This window comes from Globicephala melas, chromosome 6 (assembly GCF_963455315.2).
Source record: "Globicephala melas chromosome 6, mGloMel1.2, whole genome shotgun sequence".
Taxonomy (NCBI): Eukaryota; Metazoa; Chordata; class Mammalia; order Artiodactyla; family Delphinidae; genus Globicephala; species Globicephala melas.
The window spans coordinates 4,941,771-4,963,579 of NC_083319.1; the positions used below are offsets into that span (position 1 = coordinate 4,941,771).

At 44.2% G+C, this 21,809-nt stretch overlaps 1 protein-coding gene across 2 annotated transcripts in view; it reads left to right on the plus strand.

Annotated features, from left to right (window-relative positions):
• MED27 (mediator complex subunit 27) overlaps nucleotides 1-21,809 on the plus strand; it is a 195,613-nt gene that overhangs the window by 54,379 nt on the left and 119,425 nt on the right. For both annotated transcript variants that reach the window (XM_030838488.3, XM_060300260.2), the window contains exon 3: nucleotides 9,271-9,401. In XM_030838488.3, coding sequence (XP_030694348.1) covers nucleotides 9,271-9,401 — 131 coding nt within the window. The remainder of the gene's footprint in view (nucleotides 1-9,270; nucleotides 9,402-21,809) is intronic.

The window sequence follows — 21,809 nt, forward strand, 5'->3', positions numbered from 1 at the left end:
TTGGGGCATAGTCACTTCTGATAATCACAAGACCAGCTCTGTCTGTTCCCCGGGCGCTGGGCCCTGTGCTTACATCTTCTGCACGTACCGTATCACTTAATTTCTATGACTGCCCTTCCGTTTCTTCATCTGTAAAAGGAGGCTGCGTACCTTTCTCCCTGGGGTTGTTGTGAGATAAGGAAAAGGCACTTTTGAAGTCTGCCTTAGGGCGTGTGCTCCGTCAACAGGAGAACAGCTTTGTCCTTGCGAGAGAAATCTGGTTGTTTTTTTTTCCCATATTGGGCTGGTGGAGAAACAGGCTCAGAGGGAAGAGGAAACACCCAGAAATGCCCAGAATAACTCGTACTTGAGCTGAGGTTTGAACTCGGGGCTGTCTGACTACAAAGCTCGTCCTCCTGGTACCCAGGGGACCACACTGCCTCTGGAGTTGCAGCCTTTGCTGCCAAAGCACAAAGGAAAAGCACTTGCCTCCTTGGACTTACTGCCCCCAAGCCACCAGGCTTTATTCCTCCTATTCCCGAAGGGAAAAGGCAGTTGTTAAAAATGATCAATAAGAAGAGTGTCTTCCTGAACGTTTTCTTCTATTTCCTGATTCCTGCTCTCACAGGCCTCTGACCTGAGCTGCTGGCCTTTTGCTTCCACTCCTGTTATTTTCAGCTTGTCTGACTGACATCATAGTTGCGTATCTTTTAAAGTCAGAAAAGTCAGTGATCGTATGGCTGTTTCCCATCCTTCTTCCTTCTGAGTTTTCTCTGTGCTGCCTTTCCCTCTTCCCCGCCTCCTTGCTTCATTTCCTGAGTAAGCAAGGACTGGGGCTGAGGCTGGTCAGATCCCTGCTTTGGGGCCAGTTGGCTCCCAGCTGACGATGTTTATGATGTTTACGGAAGGAAGAAGAAGCAGCCGATGGGGGCTGCTTTTGATGGTGATGAAGATGATGCTTGAAGCAGAGCTCCGCATTTCATGACATTAGAAGAAGGGAGAGTTAAACTGTCCAACTGAATCTAAACTGACTGACGATGAGCACATAGGAATCATTTTTACTACCCATAAAAGAAGTTTGTAATAATCTAATCATAATTTTAAATTGGTCAGATTGGTAATTTTTAAAAATCATGTTTACTGGTTTCTCGACTGAAATCTTTTCAGTGATAAGTCAGCAAACGACTAATGCTTAGAATTCAGTGTCTAGAATTCAGGTATGGAAGTGTCCGGTGGTTGTCATTTTACTCATTTCTCAGTTGAGAAACCTCTGTTTTCTTTGGGAGGAAGAGAAAGAAAGAAATATCCAGGGACACACCTATTATATGGGAATATTCAGTTCTTCCTCCAGGCCTCCCCTGTGAATGTTTGGGGGGGATAACAAAGTAGTGTGTGTCAGCAGACATTTGTTACTCGCTAGACCTCTAGCACTGCACTAGATGCCAGCCAACAGCCGAGCATCAGACATCACAAAGAGCCCTTTCCCTTCTTTAACTGCCTTAAGTAGAGACTTCTGGTGACTGATAAAATGTTTGCGTTTCAAAAATATATTTAAATTTCACCAATGCAAGTTTAGACTGCATTTTCATAGAGAAATACAACATCATAGAATTTCAGTGTTAGAAGGCACCCTAGACATCATTCTAGCCTTCCATTTTAGACTTTGGATCCAGGCCCTAGGTATGCAATAGAAAACTAGTATTTGGCATTTCTGGTGGAAATATAAAGCTAATTCTGGGGCGTGTCATTCTTCCCTGCTACTTCTGTCTTTGGTCAGTGATAGAGAAAGGTCAAGGACACATTTTGTTTTTGTTGGATATAGTATAGTGTGTAAATGGGTAATGATTCTGGGGTGGTTCAGGCTTAGTTGGAGACAAGGACATGGTGGCCCATCTGGCATGGACTGCTTCCTCTAATACGAATGCAGGTGAGCAGGATTGCCCCCGTGTTGTCCCTCTTCAGAGGACGTGCGCTCATTGTCGCCATCGTTTACTAGCCTGTTAGAACGCTCTCATTAGTGAATCGTCAGGTTCTGCCTTGATCCTGTTTGCATATCCTGCCTTCACCTTCTTCAGTGGCCCGGTGGCCCCCCAACATGTTTTTTATGACCCTGTGCATTGCTCTCCAGGACCACGCAGGGCAAACAGGTTGAAAGCCTGGTATGAAAGGCAGGGTGGTTAACAGGAGATGGGGCAACACCAGTTTTTGTGTACCCTTGTCTGTCTGTTAGGGTCTCTTTTTCGCTTTCTTTTGTCTGCTTTCTCTCTGCCTCTACAAATAGTCCCTACGATGGCTGTTTCCTCCGTTTTTAGCCACATTCACAGTTTGCTTTTTGTTGGATCTGTTTAGATATATGAGTGATATAACTGTTCCAGCTGATTGACATCCTTGAAGTATGACAACATGCATGCAGCTGTAGTGTAAACAGGGGCAGTTGTGGAGAAAGGCCTGTTAATAAAGGTGTGAGTTTTGGAACTCTCCAGAGGAACAATTCTAAACAACTCTAAACATTGCAGATATTTAAGAAAGAAGAAGACTGCTATCCATGCTCTCTATTTACTTCTTTGACAGTTTTGAAGTTTGGACATTTGAGGACTCATATGTAGGAAAAAAGAAACCCAAATGGCGTTTAGCATGGAAATGATGCCACAGTTGAGCAGAAGCACAGCCCTGACTTGGTGTCCTGCTTTCATGGTAATTGAAAGGCCTGAAATCCAGCTTCCCAGTAGAGAACAAATAGGCAAATAAATTGGACGCTTCCTTATGGTTTATTGATGCTGTTTTGCCCAAGTAAAAAAAAAACAATATACCCATAAAAGCTCAAATCTAAGGTTGTTTTTTCTTTCTTTCTTTTTCATATTGGCTATATGAAAGAAGCAGTAGGAGATAAAATGAGAAAAGAACCTAATATCATTATCCGATACTTAGATTAAAAACCTGAGCAAAACAATTAGATTTATGGTATTTTTCTGTAGTTGTTTTCCTTGGCCCAGATAATACCAGGCAACCTTGCTTCTTTCTTTCCTTAGAATTATGTTCCAAAGAAGAAGCAGAGCTTTATTGTAATACATGGTTCTTTCTCATTAGCTGGAAACAAAACACATTTTAATAATGAGGGGCAAAGGTTTTTGCAACTCGAAGTGGTGACGAAGTGTTCCTAGTTTTGTACAAATAATGGTTTTAGTTGAAAGCTTAATGGTTTAGGAGAAATATGACTGTATGAAAATCTCACCTTAGCCTCCCCCACCCTCCCAGCGCCACATACACACACGGCAGCTTCATGGCGTGTGGCTTGATCCAGGTGTTTGTGGCATGAACTGATCCCGGTGTCAGATGTCCCTAGACTGGGGCCGTGAGCTTGGCGTGCACTCTTGCGTCTTGGGAAGATTGTCAGCACACTTATGCCAACCAGCTCTGGTTGTTATGGTCAGTGATGTGCAGGGGAAGTGGTCCCACGTGGATAGTGCCCTTGCCTCTTACTACCATGATGTATGACACAAATTCTCAAAGATGATCCCTCAGTAAAAACAGATAACAGACATGTGGATTCTCCTGGACAATGAGGTAATTTATGAAAACCCATGAAGCACCAGCACGGTTGCCCCATCAAACGATATCAGGGCTGCTAGGAAGGTCAGATGTGTTACTGCTGAGTCTAGAATTTACGTTTTCTGACAATATTGAGGTTTCTATGGTTTCTTGGTTTCTTTTCACCAAAGTTTTTGATGCCGGATGATACTAAAACCTTAAAATGGTAGCATTTAGAACTTCCCCAAACTCCCCACCTTAGACATGACTGGAGTCAGTAGGAGGGAAAAACATGTGACGTCTCAGCGCCTGCAAGAGGTCAGAGCGAACAGAGCAGACAAGAGCCAGCGAACGCCAGTGACGCTCTGCGCCCGCTCCCTTAGCGCTAGTTTCCGCCTGCCCGAGAAGAAGACCTGTGTGTCATTGCCGAAGCGGAGGTGACACACGCCAGGTCCTCCGGTTAGAAAGATGCAGCACACTTAAAACCACAGGAAGAAGATACGTAAGGTGGACCTTGAATGGCCTTTTTCCCTCTTGTGATATGTGTGACCTCTTTAAGGTCAGAGTCTCCTCTCCCGTAAAGTGGGGGTGGGGTGGGGGGAGGGGAGGCTTCACTAAGACTCCTCTCTGACATGAGAATTCTATGATTTGAAGTAATCCGAGTGCAGTCCCCATGGATGCCTTTTCCTGAACTCAAGCCTGCGGAGAGGTTCAGACATGCCCGCTTTTTTAGCAATTAGAGTAAGAGGGAGAAAGGATTCCTTCAGGGCTCTGTCACAACAGTGAGCACCTGCAAAGCTGTGTGTTTGCTTTTGTAAGAGACCAGCCTTAAGAGGACTGTCTGATGGAGTCATTCTGTTCTCCAGATTGGCTCCAGTGACAGGCCAGGCCAGGGCACTTTCACCAATCTGCCAGTCCACTTAGGAGCTGACAAATTCATTAGCATCACCTGTACGTCATGCGCTACCCTGCAGGTTGCAGAGAATGCAGGCTAATCAATAACAAGGCTGTGTCCTCCAGATGTGTCTCCCTCGTGGCCAGCTTCACTCCTGGACCAAGAAAGAACACCAGGCTACTTTACCTGCTGCCAAATCCCGGTGACAGAGAGGAGCTCTGCTGGGAGAAGGGAGCTGCCCGAGGGGGACTGGAGGAGGCCCAGGGGCTCCCCAGCCTTCATCTCTTCTTCCCCTCCTGTGGCCCTGCTCTAAGCCAGCCAGAATTTATTATGACTGACTTCTAGCTCATTCTTCATCCAAAGGGTTTAGTTACTGGAAGTACCGATGTGTCTTCCTAGTGTTCTTAGAAACGTATGTGTAATTCTGTGTAAAGTGATTTTTAGAAATAAAGTGAAATGCCTTAAGGTTTGGAGGAGTCTTGCTGTCGTTGTTGTTGAACTTGCCCCCACCCTTAAAGAAGCCTTTGATGAGTCTTTGAAAACAAAACAATGGTTTTCAGAGTAGGGAGAATCGAACCTTCATTGATCTGGCTTATAAATTTTGAGATTTTTGAATGTCAGTTTTCTTAAAGTGGGATTCAGGCCATATGGCATGGGTAGGATAGTGTTGCTTATGAATAGATGCTGTACCGTGGTCCCCTGGGAGGTTCTAGGAACCACTACAGCTTTTAAGTACTAGGCCTAATTGAACACCACTGGCTTAATTAGTATATTGAATGTAATCAGTATGATGAACTTCCTTCTATTTTCTTCTCAAACTTCTGTCCATTGCAGAACACGTCCTTTATCTATCTGGAGCAGGTAGAGCATTCAGAACAACATGGAGGACGTGAAACAAGTTGGAGAACTAAGCAGGGGGATCATTGCTCATCTGATTTTCTGAACCCGAGATTTAAGTCAGAAACTTTGCATTTGAGTCCTATTTTTAAAAATAATTTCCTTTCATGTCATCTCCTTCCAGTACATTTTGTTACTTGTGATTTGAAGCATATTAAAGCTAATTGGATTTGGACTTTCTGAAAAGCAGTAAAGACTTAGGCTATCCAGAGGAAAAGGGTTTGCTGTTGTATGAAATTGTAGGGACATTACTTCAACACTTTGTGGTGAAGTCAAATACCCATGTAACTTCTTTAGAAACCTAGAGGAATCAAACCTTAGAGCTAGGTGGATCCTTGGAGAAAACATAACGCATGTTTTGCAGAGAGGGGAGTGAGATGTGTAAGGCCGCACAGCTCTTGTTAGTAGCAGAGCTCAGTAGCACATTTTCAAAGAGAATGCTTGTTACAGAGGCTCTTAGTCTGTACACTAGAGTTTACCAGGACCCTACCTGGTAACCTTCAACACTTCTGCATGTTTAATATTACTAAAACAGCATTACTTTAAGAAATATGCAGTAAATCAAGGTTTTCCTAATTCAAAATGGTGTTTCCCTCAGATCATTATGAGTTGCTGAAAATATCTCAGGCCTAGAGCTAATTAGTAGACATAATTGATTAGAAAGGGCTTTAGGTTGAGACCTGACAGAAGAATCCGAGGTTAGTCATAGAAAATAGAAGTTTGACATTAATAGATAGCAAAATAGGAACTGAGAGAAATGTTCTCAAAATCCAGAGAGCATGGAAATAGCTGCTACTGCGGAGTAGCCACTTACCAGTAAATGAAGAGCCCCTCACCGCAGCTGACCACACGAACTCCCATTCCCCACAGCTGTGAGATGTGGGAGTTAAAAGAATGGACGGCTTTATCTCTCTCCCCCTTTCATTTTATTCTTGCTGATTAATGGAGAAATGATCTTGGATAGAAAAATCACATTATAACTTCGATAAGTTAGTTGCCTTTTGAAATAGAGTTGCTCCCAAGCCACATATGTTTATTGAAGTATATATTTTATAGAAAATATTACAGAGCCTGTAACTGAAAACTTATGGCAGTATTTTGGGGAGTGATATGTTCTTAATGTTAATTTGTAGATTAGCTCTGAACTCCCTTCTCCTGTTCTAGAACCATTGTCTGAGTGAACATTTTCCAAGAGTCTTTTCAAATCTAAACTGTGTTTCATGGAATGGAGTATTTAGTGCTTAAATAATGTATAAATCCAGTTGGACAGGAGCTGCCTGTCAGTTTTATTAACTTTGACCTTTTCTCCCATTATAAAGATGGTTCGGTAAATATTTAATGGGCTCCTTATAGATCTTGACAGTCGGAGCTGTGATCCTGGAAACCGAGAAGCGTATATATGGTGAACAAATGTTGCTTAATCACTGTGAGTCAGCTTTCACAGGCAGGTTTCGTTTTGGGGGAAGAAAAGTCCTTCCATCTTCCTGTGCTCTTAGGGGTGTGGTGTACATTAAGAGCATCCAAGATGGTAGAAGTTTCAAAGGAACCCTTTGAAAGACAGCAGCTAGCATGCGTTTCTGCTGTTTTGGGTTGGTTTGTTTGGGCAGATGACGCCAGGTGGGCAGAACCACCGTGCTGCTCTGCGTGGTTGGCAGGACTCGTCCACTCAAAAGAGTCAGCAGGGCTGGAGTGGCTGAGCTTGCGTGGACCCCAGTAAGATACACAGAAGAAGGAGAGCCAAAAGGAGAGACGATGCCTTGAGCCAGGAGGGGGCCCCTGCCAAGCTGTCTTTCCCTTTAATTCCGTAAAGCTCCATGCATATCGCACTCATTGCAGATTCTGGTGCGCAAGATCGAAACCCAAGTAGCTGACATTTTGAAACATCGTCTTTCAAACTCGTACTGTCCCTTGCTTCCATCGATTTCCCATTTAAGAAATCTGTCGCAGAAAAACAAATTTGAGCAAAATTCATTGGTCTGCGATGAGTTGTTAGAGCCAAATTATGCCCCCCCTTTCCGCCCCGAGAAGAGCTCCGTTCTTATTATCAATGTGATGTATCTTTGTCTTGTATTGTGCAGCCATAGGGCTCCCACAGCAAATCGACCAAGGAAATCAAGAACCTGTTAAAAAGCAATATGGGTGCTCCAAACACAGACACTTCAGTGTTACTGGGTCACTGGATAGCTTCATTTTTATAGCCACTTTCAAGAAGCAGATCATTTCAATTGGTTTTGTTTTCTTCCACTCTGTATTTGTGTGCAGCCCAGTGGCTTTAGGTGAGGCCATTTATTTTTCAGAAGGTTATTACCCTTTGCATCCAGGGCCCGGCCCCTTTTGTATGGTGGTCACCAGTTTCATTACCATGAGCTGTAATGTAGCTGACTCTGCAAAGGAAATCTATGCCTTGGAAGAGCATTTTGAAAAGAAATTGATTCAGAGCTTCAGAATGAATTACTATTTGTATATTAGTTGATTCTAAATAAATGTTTGAAAGACCTTGCTTAATGTGAGAAGGGGAGGAAGAAACATACTGATGTTATAAATGGTCTCGGTCCGAATTCTTAGCTTGGCATTTTCACATCTGAATGCTTTATTTACATCTGTTGAAAATTGGGATACCTTTCAAGGACAATTTTATTATGGAGGTGAATGACAGCTCTTAAGATCTAAAATACAAAGTATGGGATTTAAAGAAGGAAGATGGGAGTCACGGTCACATGTCAAATTGGATATAAGCTTCATTTGGCAATGAGTGAGAGTGATGAGTTGTATTTTAAATGGAAAGATCCTTATGATCGGAGTTGGGGGCGAGGGAGATTGACTGCATTGGGGCGCAAGGGAACTTTCTGCAGTGATGGAGATTTTCTGTATCTTGATTGGGGTGGCAGTGTCCCAGGTATACGTTGTCAGAACATCACACTGTACGCCTAAAATGTGTGCATTTTATTTTATGTAAATTATAACTCAATAAAGCAGATTTTTTGAAAAGTCCTTGTTTGTTTTAGAATCAGGCAGTATTATTTCTCTTTTCCAATAGAGAAATCAAAGTCTAGAAAAGTAAGATGATCTGTCCTAAGTAACCTCGAAGCTCAGCAGTTTGTCGTGAACAAAGCAAAGGATGCTGGCTGTCAGCCCATTTAAAGTCTCCTGCTTCCTTACCCCAGTTGTGTTGTTCCAGTTGCGTGCCCATGGAGTGGGATTAACTTCTCCAGCCATTTCTGTTCAGTGAACCTATATCCATTTGTATACGTTATCGTAAGATATATTCACGTGTTTATTCTTGTGATTGATACTTGTATCTTAACCCCGGGAAACAGCAGCCCAGCGGTATGTTTGAATCTGTTTATGATAAGCCTGTTGTGCGCCTGGTTTACTGCAGTGGACCATGAGTTATATGCTTTTTATTATAAGCAAGACATGACGGCAGCAGGAGTTCCCAGAACTAATCTGTCTTTAAGGAAGCCCACTGGCTCCTCTTGTAAAAAAATGACATAAGCTTTAAAACCGTTTACATAACGCATATATGAATAGCGGTGAAAAATAAAGTAAAAAATTATCCCAATTCTACTATTTAGAAATACGCTGTTAACATTTTAGAGAACATGTTTTTAAGCGTCTCTCTGTTTACAGTGTAACCTGTTTGGTTTTTTTTTAATTCAACAAAATGGTGTTTTAAAGTTCTCTACGTATTTTACCCAATTTCCCAGTTACTGTTGGGCATTTAGATTGTTTCCAGTTCTTTATCGTTTTGTAATGCCACGATGAACACCTTATTCATGTTTCTTTTCCTATTTGTCTGATTATCTCCTTATAAATACATTCCTTGAAGCAAAATGTTAGCAGCTGTATTTGAAGTTATTAAAAATGTTCTGAGCCGGTAAGATGTATCAGGTCTTGATAGTGTAATACCCCTTGTCTAGCTTTTACCAAATGTTATCTTTCTTCCCCTTTTGTTTGGTTTTTCTCTGCAGTTGCAGTACCATGCAGGTCTGGCATCTGGCCTTTTGAATCAACAGTCGTTGAAACGTTCTGCTAACCAGATGGGAGTATCTGCTAAACGTAGACCAAAGGCTCAACCCACGACTCTTGTCTTACCGCCTCAGTGAGTGATGGGTTTGAAAAACGTACTTTTGTCCTGGGGGAAGTCTGCTCTGTGCTTGTTTTTAGCTAATGGAAACTTGATTTTGCAAAGTCATTTCTTTCTTTTAAAAAGGTATCTGTTAAGATTAGAAACCAAACATGTAGGTAATCTATTTTGCATAGGTCTTAAAAGAAGCAGTTATAATGCACTTCATAGTTTACACGGTTTGTGTGTGACTCTAGGACTTCAGGATGCCTCAGAGCTTATTCTTTGTTTCCTTGTCACATTCCCAGAGTTGGCAGAGCATAAGGGCAGTTCTCCTTATCTTACAAATGACACAGCCGAGGAGCACATTTTGATAAGCTGCAGGCCATCTAGGGAATCTGGTAGAGCTGGGATTAGAATCAGTGCTAGGCCCACTGATTCTTTTTTAAAATAGTAATATATGTGCTCTTCCTTTTCCCAATAGGAGAGATAGCGGACCCTGTAAAGTGTACAGGTCACTGGTTGTTCACATGTGTATACCTCCGTGTAGCTCCACCCAGATCAAGCCACGTGGCCACCACTTCCAGAACCCCCACGAGGGTTCTTCTCGTGTTCCCAGTGCCGCCTCCCTCCCTAAGTTTAACAGCTATTCTGACTTCCTTGAACAATTGATTTTACCTGTTCTTGAAATTCATATAAATGGAATCACACAATATGTAATCTTTTATATCAACTGTCTTCACTCAACACAATATCTGTTAGATTCATCCAGGTTGCTTGTTCTTTTTTGTTGCTGTGTAGTATTCCTTCGAGTATGCCACAATTATTCTACCCGTTGGGTTGTTCTTTACTAGAAGCCCCAGTAGATGAAGGCCAAGGCTCAGTCAGTGATGTGGAGTCAGAAATTGAAGCACACCAGTCTTTGCCAGTAAATTTTCTATCCACGTGAACACTCCCCTGAAAGGGGCACTACTCCCCAAAGCTCGACTTGGTCTTTAAACACATTGCCCAGCCCAACCCGCCCTCCTGTTGTACCCTCTTTTGCTTACATCCTCAGTTACAAACTACATTTTAAAATTTCCAGTCCAGAGGAGTGTTTGCAGGGGAGATTCGGTTGTTTGCCTTTACACAGGATCTCATTTATTTTCTGTTTGGTTAGCAACTATTTATTATGCCTGCTCTCTGCCACGCACTGCCCTAGGCTCTGGGGATACAATCGTGAGCAAGACAGACGTGGTCCCATCTTCCTGAAGCTTTTGGTTTAACTGGGGGTAAAAGACAAAAAACAAGTACCCCTAAACAAATTAATAAATTACTACAACGATTTCTGGTTATGATTAGTACTTAGGAAGGGAACACATAGGGTGGTAAGGAGGGGTCAGAGAAGGCCTCTGCAGGGAGATGACATGAGGGGGAGACCCGGAGAACGAGGAGGAGAAGGGCCATTCGGGAGCTGGGAGATTGCAGGGGTTGGCTCTGGGGATCTTTGCTCTCACCAGTGGACACCCATAGCCCACCATTCCTATGACTTTCAGGTTTTCTTCACAGTTAACGTTTGCTTCCAGGACGGGATGAACATAACCAGCCAGCCTCCAACAAGTTATTTTTTGTCTGCTGCAGGCACAGGTGCCATCCTTTCCAGAGACTACAGGGACAGTTTCTTTGAGTGATGCAGGATAGAGAGAGTTTTCACCATTTGGCAGGAAGCTTCTTCTGTCTGATGCTTCTCATGTGTTGATTTGGTGGTTCTGCACATCTCAACTTTCGGCTCTCAAAAGTCTAACGGGCCCTTATAACTTGTCATCTTCTCTGCTTGGATTGTCTACTGAGGCAAGATGCTTGGCGAGAAGTGAAAGACTTTCTAATGGTCCCGCAAGGCTGGAGCCAAAAGTGTTTGTTGCTAACTCTCTCTTGACAAAAGTCAATTCTTAGTCCATCTGTTCACCATTTGTTAATTTGCATTGGCTTGAAACCTGTTTACAGGTGACATGCTATTATGAGGACACTTAGAAACTATTTTAAGCACCAAGGCAATCAACAGGCTCTGTTCGCATGCCAAAAGAAAAGAAAAGAAAAGAAAACAACTGGTGTTCACAACTGTCATTATAAATTTATAATAAATCACTTACAATACTTAGTTTCAAAGAGAAAAGTGGTTACTGCGTCCTAAGAATACAACGTTGAAATGATTTCCTTTACTTAGTAGACTCTTTCCTGTGAAAATTGACTGCTGCCTTTTCACATCATTGAGCTTTGTGGACTCACATTATCCTGGAATCCCTTTGTAAAGTGACTGTCCAGTAGGCAGGATCTACAGCTAAAGGACATTCTGTTCACTTTTATTGAGCACCTACTATGTGCCACTTATAGTGTTAGATGTCCAGAATAGAGACACCAGCAATTCATAGCTGCTGGCCTAATTGGATCATATATATATTTTTTAGACTAAAAAATAGGACACTAGTAATATATACATATTGTACATTTTGAAAAGACCAAAGGTATTAAAAAAGGAAAGAAAAAATAATAATACCATCACCCTGAGAAAGTTATTGTTAAAGTTTTGATGGATATTGTTCTAGATTTTTTTCTATGCGTATGTAATATATAATTTTTAAAAACAAAAAACAACCTTCAAGAAGAATTGTAATATTGTTCTGTATCACATCCCAACGTTTGTTGAATGTAGTTCTTAGATTTTAAGGTAGTATAATTTGACCTGTGGAATACTTAAATTTGCTTGTTAATCAGCCATGTTGTGGTTTTATCTGTAGGACACGACTCATTACAGAATTTTTATTGTAAGTATGATATGACCATAAACTATCTTTGTCATTATGGAAATGCCTTGAAACTCCCTTATAAAACAACACCCGAATCCTCCAGGGTTGCTACAGTAGTCATCTATTGCTACGTAAAAAGTTGCCCCCAAACTTAGTGGTTTAATAACAGTAAACATAATCGCCCATATTTTCTGTGGATCCTACCTGGGAATGGCTTGGCTGCATGGTTCTGGCTCAGAGCCTCTCGTAACATTGCAGTCAGATGGCAGCCAGGACCACAGTCATCTGCAAGTTGGACCAGGGTTCAAAGGTCACTTCCAAGGTGGCTCACTGACATGGCAGGTAAGTTGGTGCCAGCTGTCGATGGAAGACCTCAGTCCCCTCCACGTGGGCCTGTCCACAGGGTGCCTGAGTGTCCTCTGGACTTAGGGGTGACTTCTTCCAGAGCAAGCCATCTAGAAGAAGGCGAGCCAGGCAGAGCCTATCCTTTTTATGGCCTCGCCTCAGAGGTATGTGGCATCCATTCCACCCTGTAGTGTGTTAGAAATGATTCACTACGTCTGACTGACATTCAAGGTCGGCGGCGGGGGGGGGGGGGGGGGAAGAGCCTCTCCCTTGTGAAGGATGGAGTGTCAGAATTTGCAGACATGTTTCAGGGAATTCCCTGGCGGTCCAGTAGTTAGGACGCGGCGCTTTCACTGCAGGGGCCCGGGTTCAATCCCCGGTCGGGGAAGGAAGATCTTGTAAGCCGCGGGGCGCAGCCAAAAAATTTAGAAAATTTAAAAGTAAAAAAGAATTTGCAGACGTATTTTAAAAGCGCCCCAGTTGCCAATGAGGAGAGCCATCACACAGAGGGAAGAGTGGCGGAGCCTGTGAGCCCCATTGACTTATTTATTCAGCAAATATTTACTCGGGGCCTATAGGTGGTTGGTTCTGTGCTCCGTGCTGGGGATTTGGAGATGAATAAGATAGAATTTCAGCTTTCAGGACACTCTGAGTAGAAATAGAGGAACAAACAAGTAGCAGGGAGTCATAGTCAAGTGTGCCGAGTCCTAAGGAAGTGGTCCTAACGTGCCCGAGAAGGCCACAGGCAGGATGCTGAGAGAGACCCACTCAGGGAGGCCCAGCCAAACTTCACCCGATTTCTCCACTGCCAGCTGTGAAGGACGGAGGCTTTCCTTCATGGAGAGCTGGATGCTTTCTTGCATAGACCTTACAGGATTCTAAGGAAAGGGTTTATTTCTTTTTTTTTCTTTTTTCTGTGTTATATTCTCCAATAACCTTTTTCTTTTCTTTTTTAACATCTTTATTGGAGTATAATTGCTTTACAATGTTGTGGTAGTTTCTGCTGTATAACAAAGTGAATCAACTATATGCATACGTATATTCCCATATCCCCTCCCTCTTACGTCTCCCTCCCACCCTCCCTATCCCACCCCTCTAGGTGGTCGCAAAGCATGGAGCTGATCTCCCTGTGCTATGCGGCTGCTTCCCACTAGCTGTCTCTTTTACACGTGGTAGTGTATATATGGCCATGCCACTCTCTCACTTCGTCCCAGCTCACCAGGAAAGGGTTTATTTCTAAACAGTGGAGGAGGCCGGTGAAGGACCGGTGGCCGGGCCCCTCGCTCGCCCACCCCTGGAACTCTGTGCGTCTGTTAGTGTGGTGGCAGTTGAGTTTCTGCATTGGCTTGTGTCAGCAGTTGGGTGGCACGGAAGCTACTGCCACAAAACCGCTGTCTCTGCCTGAGTGCGCCGAGACCACAGGCGTGGCAAGAACACAGGAGAGTTGTACCACACATTAATGTGTTTGTTTTTTAAATGCGGTTGGCTTTAATAGCAGTAGTCTTTGAAAACTCAGATTCTCCCCGAGTTCCCAGAGGATTAGTGATTTGTGGGATTAATGATTCATATCTTTCTCCCCCTCCAAAGAAGCTTGTAAGGAGACAAAGACGTTGTTCATGATGAAAGGTCTTTGATCCCGTATTAGCGTTCAGAGGGCACTGGTGAAGCGACCTCACTTCCGTGATTCCCGAGCGTTCATATTAAGTCTTTTGCAGACGGACACTATCGTTTTCATAAAGGAGCTGTGTCCCCTGTTGCAGGGTAAACATTGTCAGCCTTTGACCTTTGTAGGATTGGGATCAGCCTGGGAAGTGGCTGTCGTACTTGATCGATCTGTGAGTTGCATCCTGAGATCGCTGTGTACTTACTCTATGTCAGCTGGGGCACGTTTACTTGTGCCCTCTTAGATAGCAGTCTCAGCTCTATGCTGTATTGTTTAGTGTGCTTTTGTGGCAACGTGGGATGTTGGTTTTAATCAGTATGGCCAAGCTGACTGGCCTGTGACTCCTGTTCAGCACCTTGGCCTGAGGAAATGCCGGCTTTCAGTGGCAGCAGGTGAAAGACTCTTCTGTGTTCTTATTTTCCGCACACACAGATCTCATTTAGGTTTCAGGAAAGAAAACATAAATTGTTTTACAGAAAGGTTAGTTGTAAAAGTATTACCTGCCTCCCCCTCAACCCCCTGCCCCGGAAGTTGTCAGGCCAGGCAGTTTCTTTTGTATCACGTTATGGTCTGTGAAGAGGTCCTGCCTACGAAATTAAGGGCCTTTCGTAGGCTGCCTTCTCGCTAGTCACCGGGGACGCGCCGTCCCCGCTCGCGGCCAAGAGCGGCCCTTCTGCTTGTCCACTAGGCCCAGTCCCCTCTCACCTGCTCCGAGCCATTTCTCCGTGGGTCTCCTGTTTCTGTCCTGCTCCATCAGTGTTCCCCTTCTCCTGGCCCACTCCTGGTAGAATGCAGACATGCTTGTTCCACAACCATCTCCTGGGAGAACACCCGACTCATAATCCCCTCCCCCTTCCAGTTCCCCGCTCCCCTCTCTCCTCTTTACCGCAGACCTCCCTGAAGGAGTTGACTATACATGTGTCCCGTTTCTCAAGCACCCCAGGCAACAACTGCCCCGATTTCTATCCCCGTTCCCTAAACAGAGTCATGCCGCACGGAATACTTTCCTCCTGGTTTCTTTTGCTCGATGTGGTGTTTTGGAGATTCATTCATGGTGTGTGTGTCAGTGCCTCGTTCCATTTTATTGCTGAAAAGGATTCCTTGGTGTTCTTCCGAGCCTGCCAGCAGCATTTCCTCACCATTGGGCATCTGCTTCAATATTGTCTAATACCTTCGAGAGTGTGGGGAGTCTTCACTTCATGCTCCTGTTCTTGGATGACCTACTTCAGGTTTGAGTAACAACAACACACAGAAACTGTGTGCAGGGACAAGTGTTGCTGGAGAGAAAGGCCGCCCATTCAGGAGGTAACAGGGATAATGACACCACACGCACACCTAGGGGGCCCGTGTTTGAACAACAGATTGCCTTCGGTACGGCGGCCACTGATCTGGTTCTGGGAGTTTAACTGAAAGAGGCTCATTTTCTGCCACTGCCTTGCACGCTAATTCCCAAGAAGATCATCGACTTGAAATTACACATGGTGCTTATACAGATGATTGGATTCTCTCCAAAATGTGTGGTAAATGCAGCTTCTGTTCTCGAAAGGCAGAGGCTTCTGTTGTCTTTTGCTTAACGTGAAACCTACAGGAATCACGGAGAGCAAAGCGGTGACATGAATCCGTCCTTGGCGATAGTGATGAACGAGGGGGCTCCACTTACCGTGGTCACTGACGTTTAAACTGAGAAAGGCAAATATTTGCCAGGATGAAGCGCACTAAACCCAGAGTCTCTTCCTGTAGCTTCCTGGCTGTTACATCATTATCTCTTCTGTTGTTGATTTTCCAGACCTTTTTTACTAGTTTTTTTCCTCAGCCACACAGAGATGAAACTCCAAGTTTCTGTATTTAATAGCTATGCTCTTACAGAAACCTTGATAGAGACGTCGTTTGATAGTGGCTGTGAACCTGCTTCCTCGCAGGGACCTAATTTTCTTCTTGATCACTTGGGCTTTGTTTTGCCTCCCGAGGACCTTGATATTTGGTTGAGGGCAGAATTTGGTGGTATGTTGATAAGTTTATACTAAATTCTTCAACTTAGATGGTGGTAGGAGCCTTGAACAAGAATGTTTGGCATCTCTTTTTATTAGAGTTTAGCTTGTCTCTGAGCAAAGCGACAGTGAATACACCACGAATGAGAAGCAAACCGGTTCATTGCCGTGAGCTTTAGAAATACACAGCATCGCTTCCTGAATCCCCTTTTCCAGGGATGCTGATTTCCCAGGCTGACTCTGCGCTTGGGCTGGTGAGCAGAGCAAGTGTTCCCGAAAGGAAACAGAGACCTTTGCAGCTGTAAGTTTCCTCACATTCCGCAAAAAGTCATCAAAACTTGAGTAGAAATTCACTAAATCCTCCTTTCCCCTACTGGCAAGTATTAAGTAACAATATTCATTAAATACCACTGAGAGGCTGTGTAATAAAGAAATAATCCTAGGCCTTGGTGGCTATAATTCTCCAGAAGAGTTGAAATTGAGAATATAATTAAAGATTAAAACATTGTTTGCATTCTAGAACATGGAAGAATCTTCCTCTCCATTGCGGGACCATATTAATAAGGAAGAGATCAGTTACCAATAACCAACACTCCAGAAGCTCATTTATTAACATCAGTTATGTTTAAGCTGTCCGACTCAGTATTTCTTTTGCCTTTTTCCTATGAGACTGGAGCTGTGTCCCGGAATAGTGAGGGATACCAGTCTTATCAAAAAAAAAAAAAAAATTTATCCAAACCTATTCAGCGTCCTGAGTTTGGATAGGAGTGTTAATATGGTAGGGGTTACCTGTCCATGGCTCTTCAATCCTGTAATTCATTGTATCCCTCTGTTTCGCCAACAAAATAATTTTCAGCCTGTTAGTTTCAACCAGTTTTCCTTGTACAGGTTAAAAGGTTGGTAGGAACTGGTATGCCTAGCTGTTTTGAGGTTTTTATCATTGTGGCTGGGAAAAGGGTGAGAACTCTATAAAATGTTGTCAGACCATCTCGATGCTGTGACAGAAAGAAACCCTTGGTGGTCAGATGCCTGGTATTCTGAGCTCGTGCAGCCAGCCTGCACCCTTAACCTCAGCGTGGGAACAGGGAAGAGCCCAGGGCCTCACCCAATTGGATTGTAAAAGTTTAACTGCACAAGCATCATTTCATTTTCTTTCTCTGCTTTTTTGTTGCTGTTCACATTTGTTTTCCATTTGCCTTGAAATCGAATCAGAAGGCATTTGAGGCCAAGGGTGTGGAATAGTCTTCTTATGTATCCAGGCTCCACTGTTGCCTGTTCCTGGTCTTTAGAGTTTCCATTCAAGGGCCCGGAGAAGACGCAGTCAGTAATAGTTCTTGAAATGTCCTTTTTTATGTTTTTATTGCTTGTGTTATTGTTGGGTGGAGAAGGAAAGTGTCTTTCTCCGTCTGTGGCATTGACTGGGGAAGGGAAAATGTGGTTCAGTGACTGGGCAGATAGAAACCTTCAACCCTGAACTCCTGTACGGCTTTATTTTGGTAACCCTTCCACGGCATTTGCCACTGTCTGCCTTGTGTTTTGTTAAGCCTGGAAACTCCTTGGGGACCAGGGTTCCCTGTGTCCCTTTCCGGCCTGGCCTTGGCTCACATACTGACGGCTGAGTGAACCAGCCCTGGAGGCTAGTTCCCCTCTGTGCTGGCCCCCCCGCCCCCCCACCAAGCTGATGAGGCGAGAGTGTCTTTACAAGATGTGCTGGACGTGTGTTTGTACTGCTCATGCTTCTTGATAAGTTGGAAGCGTAAGCGTTGGGTGTGTAAAATGGCTGGGAGCCAGGTGCAGGAATGCCGCAGGTGAGCATTTGCAGTTGTGGGTCTGGCTCTGCTGAGTGAGGGTGGTAGGGTTGGATCTGCAGGCCGGGGCAGCAACAGCAGGGCCATAAAGGCAGACAGAGGCCTTGCAGCGCGCCACAGGGAGCAGCAGGCCCGGGCCGTGAGCAGGGGCTGGTGTGCGGAAGGTGGTGTGTTGGGAAGATGAATCAAGGAGCAGAATGCAGATAAACACGGTGGTCCTTCGTAGCTGTTTAAAAGATAATTGGTTCATGTTACTTATCTCTTACCCCCTCTATTTGGGCAGGAGAAAAATCTCTGGGAGAAATAAACGAGGAATCCCTCATAAATATTAATGTAGAAGTCTGTCTATGGAGAATAAACATAGGGACATTGTGTTTTAAATGCTCTGTGTCGTTGTGCTCCATTAGCATATGTGTTGTAAAAGAGCCTCTCCTCCCCCTGAGAGAAGCGTATTTGGTTCAACTAGTAGCTGCCTGCCGAAACCCATACTTTAGACGGACAGGAGAACCACTGTGCTCCCCTGCTTCCGCCAGAGGGTTTCCTTGCGTTCACCCGTTCTCAGAAGTGCTGGCCCGTGACAGGAAGCCGGTAGCAAGTCCTGGATCCCGTCTCCTCATCTAGACCCTCCGTCTGGACCTCTGCTTCGTGCCGTCTAGTTTGCTACTGTGTGTGCACATGTGCGTGCTTGTGTGCGTGTGCGTGCTCGCACGAGTGTGTTTATGTTTGTAGCGTTCCCTCTGCACGCATTCATCAAGCCCTCTCGACAGGCTAGGCGTATGCTTGATCAGGCTGGCAGTCTGAAGGTGTAGAAGTACTCCTGTCTGCAAACCAACGGAAAAGAGAATGAGTTCCCTTTGAAGCACGTGGGAGGTGCCCATAAGCCTTGGGGAAGCGGTATGATGGACCCGACTTGCTGTAAGATACTCCAGCCTTCCACTTCTCAAAAGTGTTGGAGGATATGATAAAAAGAGTTGCTAATTGTTGAAACTGGATCATGAGAATGTAATACTGTCGATGAGATCATTATACTGTTTATCTACCTTGGAATATATTTTTTAAAATTTCACAACAAAATGGTTTTTTTGGAAATACGGGTCTGGAGCTTGGATTGTTGTTGAAGAAGTAGCGTTTCGGCAGTCAGCAGTATAGGCGTGATGGGAGAGGTCTTGGGAGTGGTAGACTCTGCCGGGGTGGCGGAGGGAGACCAGAGGGGGGCACGCAGAGGAAGCACTGGCGAAGGACGCTGCCGCCCTGCCCAGCCTTGCCCCGCCGCCAGGTGGCACTTCAGCCCTTTATTGTCTGCTTCTGGTCCTGGCCTCGCTTCTCAGCTGATCTGTCCTATATTTATCTCAGACCCTCTGTGACGTGGACTAAAATTTAAGACTCCATATCTTCCATAGATTCTGCATCAAAGAGAAATTGCATAAAATAGAAAACTGTAATAAAGAAGCTGGCATGAAGCACCAACTCGAATGTGGCAGCCTGCGAAATCAGTTTAAACGTTGTATTTCATTGCATCCTCTAGTTGCATTTCTCCTTTACAAGGTGATTTTATCCAGGAAGACAGCTGTCTAGTGTGGTAATTACATCACTCCAGCCATTCCTGGGCAAAGGAAGAAAAGAAACGGGTGCTTGAGTAGCACACTCATCAGACAGAAGCTGGATCTTTTTTTAAAATCCCTTTTTGCATAACAAAGAGAGCTTCAGGGCTGTTAATATTTCACACTATGCCACTCCCAACCCACGCTGGTTTTAAGTGAAACTCTCTTTTTTTCATCTTTCTGTTCTTTCTTGGAATGGAAGGTAATTTTGGTGGTCTCTTCATGTGGCTCTCTTTCTTTCTCTGTCTGCCATGTGGACCATTAGTAACCTGTGGAGTTGGGCCCGGAAAGTCCCTATTTAGAGTTATAATAGGCAGGAAGCACCGAGCCAGTATCTCTGTTTATCTGTGCTGAAAACTGTTCTGTAAGCTTTAACAGGTACAGTGACCTCGGTAGTGTGGGAACAGGCTGAGTTAGGAAATGGCGTTGTCTCTTAGCTTGAGTCTTTTCGGGGAGAATGGGTTTTGATCTGGTGGTGCCGGTCGCTCTGACAGTCCTCATTCATGGCAGATACACAGAATTTTTAATAATAATGAAAAAAAACCCTATTTTCAGCCCAGGTTATACTTATTTCTAGCTTCCTCAGACTTGAGGTCTATCTCTTCCCCAAGTTTGCTTCGTGTAAAGGAACCGGTCATTGTCATTCTGTCTGGAGGCAGTTCCTCAACCTAGATTAAGCTCTGAGCTCAAGGTCTGCTGGTTCTTAGGATGAGCTCTCAAGGTCAGTCCTCACCCTGGGGACATTTATTTTTGGCTGCATCGGGTCTTCGTTGCTGTGCATGGACTTTCTCTAGTTGCGGTGAGCGGGGGCTACTCTTCGTCGCGGTGTGCAGGCTTCTCATTGCCGTGGCTTCTTGTGGAGCGTGGGCTCTAGGCGCGCGGGCCTCAGTAGTTGTGGTGCACGGGTTTAGTTGCTCCACGGCATGTGGGATCTTCCCAGACCAGGGCTCGAATCTGTGTCCCCTGCATTGGCAGGCGGATTCGTAATCACTACGCCACCAGGGATGTCCCTCTGGGGACATTCTGACAGCTGGGTAGTAGTGGGCTAGAACGGGCTCCCAAGTAAAGGGACCAACCAGCCGGATGTGGCGCCCCAGCTCTTCTCCAGAGATGAGGGAGCCTTTAGAGCAGTGATTCCCAGCCCCGGCTGCATATTAGAATCATATAGGGAGCTTTTTGTGGGGAGAGGCCCAGTCATCCATATTCTTAAACAGCTCCCAGGGTGGTTCCTGTTTGCCCCTGAAATTCAGGACCCCTGCTCCAGGAGGGGTGCAAGGAACACTCCAGGGATGGAGGTATCTGGGAAAACACTTGTCAGCACGTCTATACGATGAGGGGAATAATTGTTGTGGGGAAAATTTGGTAGAGCCTGTTTGCTCAAGGCTACTGATGAGAACCTGCTGGGATTTAAAACTCAGAAAAAGGTGGATCCTAACTTGGTTGCTTCCTCATCAACTCCCAGATGTATCCGGTGTCGTCAATACCTTATTTCCCTGACCAGCTTTATTTAGCTTTGTGACTCTTTGGTCCGCAGAATAAGACGGTCTGGTGATACTTTACTTTTTTTCCTTTCAATGTATTTTTATTTTATATTAGTGGTTCGTCCTTCTAGTTAAACTAGTATCACAACTAAGCATGTTGCATTGTCATTTTGGATGCTTTTAAATGTATTTATGTAAATCAGAAGTACACAATTTAGTTCATTGCTGATCTGATGTGTCTTATTTTTCTTTATAGCTTTTTTAACAGCTTTATTGGGATGTACAAAAAATACAATAAATGGCACACGTATAATGTATATAGTTTTTGACATATCTGTGAAACCATCACCTTACTTATCATAATCAAGGTAATCAACACATCACCCCCCAGATTTCCTCATGCCCCTTTGTAAACTTGCTCACCCCATACCTTCGTCCCCGGACAACCACTGAGCTACTTTTAGTTGCTATAGATTAGTTTGCATTTTCTAGAAGTTTATATAAATGGAATCATACAGTATATATTCTTTTTTTCAATGTGACTTTTTTACTCAGCATAATTATTATGAGATTCATCTATAGTGTTGCACGTATCAGATCGTTTCTTTTTATTGCTGAATAGTATTCCATTGAACAGATATACCACAATTTGTTTATTCATTTATCTGTTGCTGGACACTTTCATTGTTTCCAGTTTTTGACTATTGCAAATAAAACCAGTATAAACGTTCAGGTACAAGTCTTTGTATGGACACATGCTTTCATTTTTGTTGGG